Raw genomic sequence first — 9270 nt, 5'->3', positions numbered from 1 at the left:
ATGATAAATAGAAGGGTTCAATTTTAATACTTAGATAAATTTGAGAGTTAAATTTTTACGACTAAAACTTTCAGGATTTAATTGCAATGATGGCCGCACTTCAGGATAATTTTGCAATTTTGAGTAATTAAATATGAGAATTTATCGAGTTGTCCGCCAAAGTTAAGCGTCATATTTTCCAGTGTGGGAAGGCCCACGCAAAAACCCAACCCAGCCCATAAGATTCCGGCGAAGTCAAGTCTGATGGGACTGCTTCATCTTCCACCCGAAACCCTAACTACCGTCACGTGCGGCGGCCAGCTTCGTTGATAGAGGTCACGTGACGAACACGAACCGCACACAAATTGTTAAGTTTAAGCGTAAGAGGGAAAAAAAAAATAAAATTAATAATTAAAAAAAATCTGAAGTGCAGAATATCAACAGAGGCTTGTCTGAAACCCTAGCTCCACTCCCTCATTCTTCCTCCAATCTTTCCTTTGCTGTGCAACATTTTCATTTTCAAGGTACTAATTTCTGTTTTCCGCCATACTGTGTTCCATTTCCCTAGGTTTCCAGTTCTATCTTGTATTACCGTATTTTAATTGGTCTTTTTAGCTCCTATTGGTTGGGATTCTGATTCATTTTATTAACGTCAAGAGGGGGTTTTTGAACATGAGCTTGGTTTTTAGGTACGAATTACTTTTGGTAGTTTTTTTGTTCCCTAGGAAATGGAGTCCGTTATTTTTTAATTTGTCGTGATAGGATATGATTTGTGTTTCTAATTAATTAGATTTGTTTGTTTTTATGAAAAGAAAAAGGAGAGAAGAGGAAATGGGTGTTGAATTTTCGCTTTTGGGTGGTTTCGGTTTGTTCTTTTGTTGGCATGTAGCTGCAGTAGGCACATTTTACCGTTTTTTCTTAATTGGAATCTGGGCAATGGAAAATTTGCGATATGAAATATGACGCAATATTGAGAATTTCTGGAAGGTCTCCCTGTGTCGTGGCTGATGTGTGGTCAGAAAGGGAATTTCACTAGCTACTACTATTGAACTTGATTCAAATATCTATGCAGGGTGCTCTTCTTATAAGCCAGTGCACGAAAAAATTTAAATTTGAACAGTCTTTTGTTCTCTGGCTTTGACACTTGATTTTGAGAGTGAAGTTTTGTTAGTTCTTCTGAGATTAGCCTCTCGTGACTAGGATTTTAGATTTTGGATGAATCATTAGATTTAATTATAGAATAAGGCAATTAATAGGGTTAAAGTTGAAGGATGTGGTTGAGCTTGCATTTGTAGTTGACTGTTGACCTAGTGATCGAGTGTTTCTTGGAAGGTCTATCCTCTAATTTAAACTGAGTGAAATTATTATATCTTTTATCCCAAAGAAATATTATATATATATAGATATAGATATTTTAAACAACTGCCTTCATTGAGGAAGCATGAAAGAATATAAGGGCATACCAAAACCTAGCTCATAGAACCCTCGCTAAAGAAAGAGGTTTCAATCAAGTAAAATGTTACCTAGAGAATAATTATAAAAACTCTTCAAAACCGAAGTCCAAAAAGAAACATGAAACCTCACCAAGGACTGAACGTCACTAGGGTCCCTCTCCATACCTCTAAACATTATGTTGTTCCTCTCCCTCCAAAGGGCCCACCATAAAACACACACCTCCACAAAACACAAGACACGACTTTCTCTTTGAAAGGCGGGTGGGGAGAAACTCCCTGATTGTTTCGTCGCTCTAATATCCCTTCTCCACGGAGCTATCACAAAATTATAAATAATTGTTTTAGCGTACCTTCTCATGGAGTAGAAATTTTGGCCATGTATATCGAATCCATACTCAGTGAGTTGTGATATTATCTGAAGGAGAATTTTCAATATTTTGCCATCACCAAATTGGATTATTCTCCGAGTCAAAACAACCAATCTATTTCTGTGTGTTCTCTACAAGCGCACGTCCATCTTTAATAGTTTTAATTGAGCAACTGCCAGCAGGCGGCACCCCTTCTCTGCACTAAAGACTTTCAGGTCCAACTCATTTTCAGTTACAGTTTTGTGGGCGAGGTGAAGGTAAGGGTTAGTATCAAGGTGGTGGCTACTTTTTAGTGCCTTTGAGTATTGCAGGATTTTTGAAGGAAAGATGGGGGATATTGTATTTTTCTTCAATTGTAGATGGAAAATTTTTCATTTTTGGCACTTCGATTGGTTTTCGGAAGTGACAAATTTGTTATCATTCTTTCCTACTCTCTTGAATATAGGTGATCATTTCTTATTTTAAATAAACAATAGTGAGTGGAAGGACAGAGAGTTGACAGAGTGCTTTAAAGTGGGATTTAGAGAATGGCTGGTGGCTAGCACAAATTAGCTTTACAGTTATGATTTACAGCTGAATTAACTGTTAGAAGGTTCATTTTCCCACTGTACCACTGGTCAGGTTTCCATGTTCAGCAGGAAAGAATTGATTGAACCGGTGTGTATTTTATTCATCTAAGACATGGTGCTCTGTTATTATAAACAATAATTTTTTTTGTTGATCTACATCGATTTCTTGCTTATGTGTAAGGTATGCCATGTTTTTTTTATTTTGCATGTTACAAGTACATATCTAGTATGTCATGTGAGTGGGGGATGTATAGTTTGTGCATCTTTTCAATAATGGTTCCTTTTATTTCTTTTGATCTCAGGTTTTTGGCTATTTTCCTTGATTGTGAGTCCCTTCTGTGTAGTGCAGCTAACTCTCTAAACTTCTATCATTTATAAGAGACATGTTTGTATGGGTTCTCCTTTTTATCCACTTTGGCAGTATTGATAAAGAGTCACAAATCTCAACAAAGTTAGGACCTTGAAGAAGTAGAATATTTATTTCTATATGACTCCCTGATACCTGCGAGGAGGTTCAAAGTGCTTATGCTATTATTCCTGAAAGAGAGTGATAATTACTGAGGTGACCTTCCTTCTCTGTGTGGCAGCCGCAAAGTGCTACATCAGATGTCTGAAAGTGCTATGGCGGTAGTCAAACCTGAGGTATACTGCTTTATGAATGGCTTAAATACTATTTAATCCTTACTTTTAGCTTTGATTCATTTTTGTCTATGCACTTTCAAAGGGTCTATTTTGGTTCTTGAACTTTTAAAAATTACCAATTTGGTCACTTCATTTTCATTTTTGTCTCATTTCTTCAATCGAAATTTTAACATGACTCTTCATTCCCTAAATATCTTAAAATCTAGCCTTAAATTTGTATTAAAGGGTTTCTATTGTCTATAAAATTTTACAAACAGGGATCAAGATGATCACTTCTTAAAAGTACAAGGACCAAAATAGACATTTTTGAAAGTATAAGACCAAAATGAGCAAAAGTTGAAAGTACAAGAACTAAACAAACCAAAATGAAAGTACATGGACCAAAGTAGTATTTAAACCTTTATGAATTTACACCGAGTCCAAGAAACTGTCTTGGCTTAAGACCAAGACACAAAATTTCCATGGAGTTTTTTTTTTTTTTTTTTTTTTTTTTTTTTTTTTTTTTTTTTTTTTTTTTTTAAACTGACCCCCCCTCCTTATTTGCATGATATATTTAATGCATTTAAAAGGTCTTCTTATGATTTTTGGTGATTAGTATACAGTAGACGATAGTTTAAGAAAAAATCAATACTTATGGAAGTTGCTGCATCAACCACTTCATTATGTGTTGCTTATATTCTCTCATGGACTGTTGAATTTTTTCCAGATGAAGTCTTACATTTGGCTTCAAACTGCTGACGGCTCAATACAACAAGTTGAAGAAGAGGTTGCTACGTTTTGCCCTATGATTTGTCGGGAAATACTACAAACAGGGATGGGGTCCTCCAAAAATTATGCAATATCTCTCCCACAGCGAGTGAATCCTGCTATATTAGGTTTAATTCTTGACTATTGCAGGTTTCATCAAGTACCAGGTCGTTCCAACAAGGTCAGTATATCTCTGAACCTGTTCTGACCTTTAACCACTATCATCCGTTATGGACCTGTGGAGATTGAATGGATGATGTTACTTAGGGACACCTCAGTAGTCATTTTACAAATGAACATGGGTTATTCTTTGCCATAGGAGCGTAAAACATTTGATGAGAAATTCATTCGCATGGATACAAAAAAGCTATGTGAGTTGACGTCTGCTGCTGACAGCCTCCAATTGAAACCTTTGGTTGATTTAACTAGTCGAGCACTTGCGCGAATTATTGAAGGAAAGACTCCAGAGGAGATCAGGGAGACATTTCATCTACCTGATGATCTCACCGAGGTGTGCCCTACACACACGCGCGTGCACACCCAGACACCAACGCACACACCCACATATTCAATTTAAGTGTCTCACTCAGATTTAATTCTACAGGAGGAAAAGCTGGAGCCCTTACGAAACATAACAGATGATCCACGTATTCGGCTCTTAAATAGATTATATGCACGGAAGAGAAAAGAATTAAGAGAAAGAGAGAAATTGAAGGTGCGTTATCTTTCTTTAATGGGAAACAATGCTGATATTACATATGTTACAGTAGTTTTTTCTTTTCTAAAAAAGAAGAAACAAAATACAGGAGAAAAAGGATTATGTATTTTCTAATGAAGAAAAAGAAAATTACAAGATCAAAAGAGCCAATAATTATCCCAAAATCTGTACTTTTTGCTATTTTGTTAATATCCTTGTTTTTTGCACTTTCTAAGGCTCTGAGTAGTGTACTTAAATCTGACCTTGGGTTGTGTTATTCAATTTTAATCCCTCATTAGTAATTTACCATGTTGTTTTTACTACTTTCAGAACGTTGAGATCGAGGAGCGGGTAGATGATAGATCAGTCGATGATCTTTTGTCTTTTATAAATGGAGGAGATGGAGGTACTTGAGAATTGTTCGCTTCTTCTTGCTCTTTCCATCTCATTTCATCGTCTTTATTTTTAACTGGGCTGTCTTCTTGTTTTCATGCTATAAATTTCATATTGCACCTTGAATTTTACTGCCCTTGTCAAGTGTGGTTTTGCAATGTTTAAGATTTTGCAATAATTTTGCTGTAAACAAGTTGCTACTGATCCTTACTCTTTTGAAATTTTCAGTGTTAAATGTCTCTTATTTATTCTTTGTAATTCAACAACTACTATTCCACATGCAGATTCGAAGGCAGTTAAAACAAATAAAAACAAAAAGAAAAATCGAAGGAGAAAAGATCAACAGAAGGATTCTTCTTCAAGTAACGAAAATGGGAACCATGATAAAATAGGGGTTTGCATCTATGCATGGTTTTTTGTTTTTGGCTTGTCTAAATATCTTTCTTTTTTCTAATAAAAACTTCCCTTTCCCCATCAGAAGTAGCTCTGATTATTGAATTCTGCTATCTTACATTGTTTAGGAATTGGATGCTCTTCCTTCTTGTTGCCAGAATAACGAGTTTAACAAGATTTTGGGGGCATCTCCAAGTAGAACTGTGAAATCACAGGATTCGGCAGCTGCCATGTATGCATCGAAGATCGAGTTTGATGATGCTGATATTTATGATGATCTAGATCCTGCAATGAAAGAGGAACTTGACAGGTTAGATATGCCAAATTAGTGTTGTACTGAACCTTCCCACCCCCAAAATACTTCATTCAGCAGTCGGCCAAGTGTTGAGTGCCAGTTGACAACATGGACCCTTTTCCTCTTGTTTAAGTGCTTGCTTCTTCTGCATGCTCATATGCCATAAGGTTATAGATGATATTTGATTTTTATTTCTGACTTCTGAAATTCCAGTTTTCCTCTCTTACTCTTAATTAATGAGTGAAATTACAAAAAGACATTGGGTGGTTTTTATTTATTTACTATTATTATTTTTATTTGGTTGTAGGGGGCGGGGGACAATGTACTGGGCAAGGGTGCCAGTTGAGTTTAAAACTTCAACTCCCTTACCTGGAACCTTATACTTAGTAGGCTTTTCGACTGGGTAGGATTCATATATTCTTTATAGGAAGCTCAAAAAGTTCGATTTCCTTTCTGGCAAGTGCGCTACCCTATAGCCCTTCGTGAAGAGAGAAGAATCCTTGATTTAGATGCTTATTATCTGATTTGAGAAGAGGTTTAATTGTCTAAAGAAGACAAAATTGTTTTGATGGTTAGTGCCCTTTGCAGCACTAACACTTCTGATAAGGTTGAAAAAGAGGAACCCTAATCTGCAGCTCTTCCTTAATCGGTGGTGTAATGGAAATGAGAATCTCTCGGAGTGTATCTTTGCCCCTAAGGTCTGGAGTTTTTTTTTTTTATAATAAATTTGGTTTAGTGTGGTATTTGAATTTTGAACAAGCTTTTTTTGTGGGGGGGGGGGGGGGTGGTGTGGGGGGTGTTGGCTTGTGGAGATTCTTTCAAGCTAGTGGTTCGAGGGGCACAAGGCTAGAATTTGTGGTTAGATGCTTCTAAATCTTGTTTTTAGTTTATATGGAAAAAAATGCAATAACTTTCATTGACAAGTCGAATTCTTTTGAATCTATGTGATTATTACTGTTCATGGGCTCTAATTCCCATTACAACCTTTTATTTATTTGTTATTGTTATTTTTGCTACTCTTCTTTCACTTTGAAATTAGATTGGAGGGCTTTTATTTGATCCTTAGCTGGGTTAAGTGTTTGCTGCCTTCTTTCTTCAATGAGACATCTTGACCTGTTTCTAACAATGTTTTACGAAAATTACAAAAAGCTATTAGAAACCATAGACCATCTAAATTTCATGGGGAGGGGAAACGATATCTTAGAAGTTACGTGATTAGTCTTTGAAGCCAAATAGCCTGAATAATAGTGGAACTACCTCAATCCAGGATTTCATATTCTCTTTTATCACGAGACAACTGTCATGAATATTTATGATCACAAAAATCTTTCATCAATGCTACACACTACTTCAGGTTACTGTTTAGTGTGTACGTGGTAAGCAGTCCCTTGCATTAACCATATATACTCGAATGGATGTCTTTGTTTTTATGGAAAAAAAAAATGTTAATCTTGTACTCGTATTCTGCCATATTGAAGCAATCATATTTTCCAGTAATGTGTAGTAGGTGACAACAGTCATCATCCTCAAAATGCACTTCTTTTTGTCACCATTTAAGTTGGTCAATCTCTTGGATGCAGGGAAGTAGAAGACTTTGCTAGAAGATTGAATTCAGATTGGCCGGAACGAGTGCAAGAAATTTTATCGCTAGGCCAAGAAAGAAACCTTGTGACAGTATTAACTGGCAATGGTTCATCACCCAGATTCACAAGTAAGTTTGCGTTAATTGTTTCATAGTCATATCCTTAGAAGAGTTTGTCTTGAACTGTCGTACTATCATATTTCAAAGGCTGGGTGCTGGTTGATTCAACTCGGTGATTATTAGTTGAGAATTAAATATGTGACATTTTTCGTCTACCAGATATTGTATTAAGTACAGGATGGTACTATCGAAATGGGTCGCCACAAACATTTGAGGGGTGGAGCATTTCAGTTTTAGATAATTGCTAAACTAAACCGTGCTATTGAGAATTAGATAAACATGAAGTTCCAAGTTTTTGAACTAGAGCTATTGGAGTGATTGGTGCATTTATTTGATATGTCTAGAACAGGTGCTGATAGGAGGTAGTAGTCTTCCTGTCAGAGTTCGGAGGTAGTGCCAGTTAGAAACGACCTCTGCTTTCCGGTACATGAATACGGTAGCTCAGTCGATTTGAATAAGCCAGATTGTGGGAGAAGCTACCGTTGGAAACTTGGAAGGAAGCAAGAGTTTGCAAGGATTTCAGTGTAAATTGTGAATGGGAAGATTTAGAAGCACTATTTCATGAGGAAGATGCAAATTTTTGTTTTGTGGGATTATGTATGGCAGAGAAGTGAAAGAGAGTCATAAAAGGAATGGGAGCGAGGAGAGGAAAAACTGGCGCTATATCGCTGAGAGCATAATTGGCTCATCCCTTTTTCTTGAGCCTTTTTTTCCCTTCTTCTTTTGGGTTTCCATTTTGTTTGTTTGTAACTTGAGCCAGCATTATTTTGGCTAAATGTATTGTTGTTGAAATTAATGTCCGTTGCATAAAAATGGTAATCTTAATTCTTTCCATTTGTTTGTAACCCCAATTTTGTTATTCAATAGTGAAGCAGTTTTGGTGATAATGCAAAGGAAGATGGTCATTTGATTCTTTATTCTCTTAGTAATCGTCACTTGTGTTTGTATATATTGACTTAGAGATGAACACTTCTCACTCTCTTAACGAGGCGTTTAGATTGAGGGAAATGAGATGGGAATAAGAGTGGGAATGGATAAGGAATACCCAACCCCTCATTTGATACAAGTTTTGAAACTTTAAGCATTGGAATAAACTATTTTCATGCATCCTTTATACTCATGAATCATGCATATTCAAAAGTGTGGGTTTTCTTGATTTCCACTCTCTTCTTTTAATACATGAATTTATTCTTTTATTTTATATATTATTAACATCAATTAATTTAATCTTCTTTAAAAAAAAAGTAATTAATTTAAATTAGGAAAATTATATTAAAATTTAAATTATAATATTTGAATTTAATTACTCTAGTTCATAAACTAATTACTTATCTTTTGAATATAAGTATAATTTATAAATAATTATATATATATATATATATATATAATCTAGTTTAATAAATGAGGGTTTTTATATATAAAAAAGTGGGTCAAAGTATTTATAATTTATAGCAAAAAGATTAAGAAACAGTTACAACTTAACCAAACTCTAACAATGATGTAAAGTACCGAAAAAGCCTAGTCGTAATCTTCTGTAGAATATAATCATGATTAGTAAGTTAATAATGGTTGGTCTAGGGGTGGTCATTCAAACCGCAAAAATTGAGAACGTTTCTAAAAACCGAACCGAAACGAAAACTCAAGGAAATCAAAAAAATTCGGTTCGGTTCGGTTTCACTTTCGAAAACCGAATTTAAAACCGAATCGAACCGTTTTTAACTAATATATATATATAATATATATATATATTTATATATTTAAAAAAAGAGTAAAAACCGAATTTTAAAACCGAACCACTTTAATAACAAAACCGAACCGAACCGAACCGCTTTTAATTAAAAAAAGAATATAAACATGGATTTTTTAAAAATGCCAAAATCGAATTTGAAAACTAACCGAACCGTATATATGCGGTTCGGTTCGGTTCAGTTTGAACCAATAAATCGTTCGGTTCGGTTTTGACCATTGAACCGAACCGAACCGTTTCCACCCCTAGTTTGGTCAAATGGCTGTGCCTAGCCTAACACAAAA

At 35.3% G+C, this 9270-nt stretch overlaps 1 protein-coding gene across 5 annotated transcripts; it reads left to right on the top strand.

Annotated features, from left to right (window-relative positions):
- The first annotated feature begins 349 nt into the window (after positions 1 to 349).
- LOC120067349 (SKP1-like protein 21) lies at positions 350 to 8154 on the top strand. Of its 5 annotated transcripts, none has more exons than XM_039018917.1 (10): positions 350 to 503; positions 2673 to 3012; positions 3719 to 3940; positions 4079 to 4270; positions 4364 to 4474; positions 4787 to 4862; positions 5134 to 5243; positions 5371 to 5552; positions 7118 to 7248; positions 7399 to 8154. In XM_039018917.1, exons 2-10 carry the CDS (start codon positions 2977 to 2979, stop codon positions 7485 to 7487), a joined length of 1149 nt encoding a protein of 382 aa, XP_038874845.1. In that variant the 5' UTR covers positions 350 to 503; positions 2673 to 2976; the 3' UTR covers positions 7488 to 8154. The 5 variants fall into 5 exon arrangements, with proteins under 5 accessions (XP_038874845.1, XP_038874849.1, XP_038874848.1 ...); XM_039018921.1 differs by having other exon boundaries at positions 7589 to 8132; XM_039018920.1 differs by having other exon boundaries at positions 7584 to 8132.
- Positions 8155 to 9270: the final 1116 nt, after the last annotated feature.

This window comes from Benincasa hispida, chromosome 12 (assembly GCF_009727055.1).
Source record: "Benincasa hispida cultivar B227 chromosome 12, ASM972705v1, whole genome shotgun sequence".
In the NCBI taxonomy this organism is placed as follows: Eukaryota; Viridiplantae; Streptophyta; class Magnoliopsida; order Cucurbitales; family Cucurbitaceae; genus Benincasa; species Benincasa hispida.
The sequence above is the reverse complement of the archived record's forward strand: the minus strand, read 5'-3'. Positions and strand labels throughout refer to the sequence as shown.

Bases quoted from the DNA above. Each gene is read 5' to 3' on its own strand.
- LOC120067349 (XM_039018917.1), top strand. From the start codon at position 2,977: ATGTCTGAAAGTGCTATGGCGGTAGTCAAACCTGAG. The intron at 4,271-4,363 runs GTGTGCCCTACA...TTAATTCTACAG, and splicing joins TACCTGATGATCTCACCGAG to GAGGAAAAGCTGGAGCCCTT. The intron at 7,249-7,398 runs GTAAGTTTGCGT...TTCGTCTACCAG, and splicing joins TTCATCACCCAGATTCACAA to ATATTGTATTAAGTACAGGA.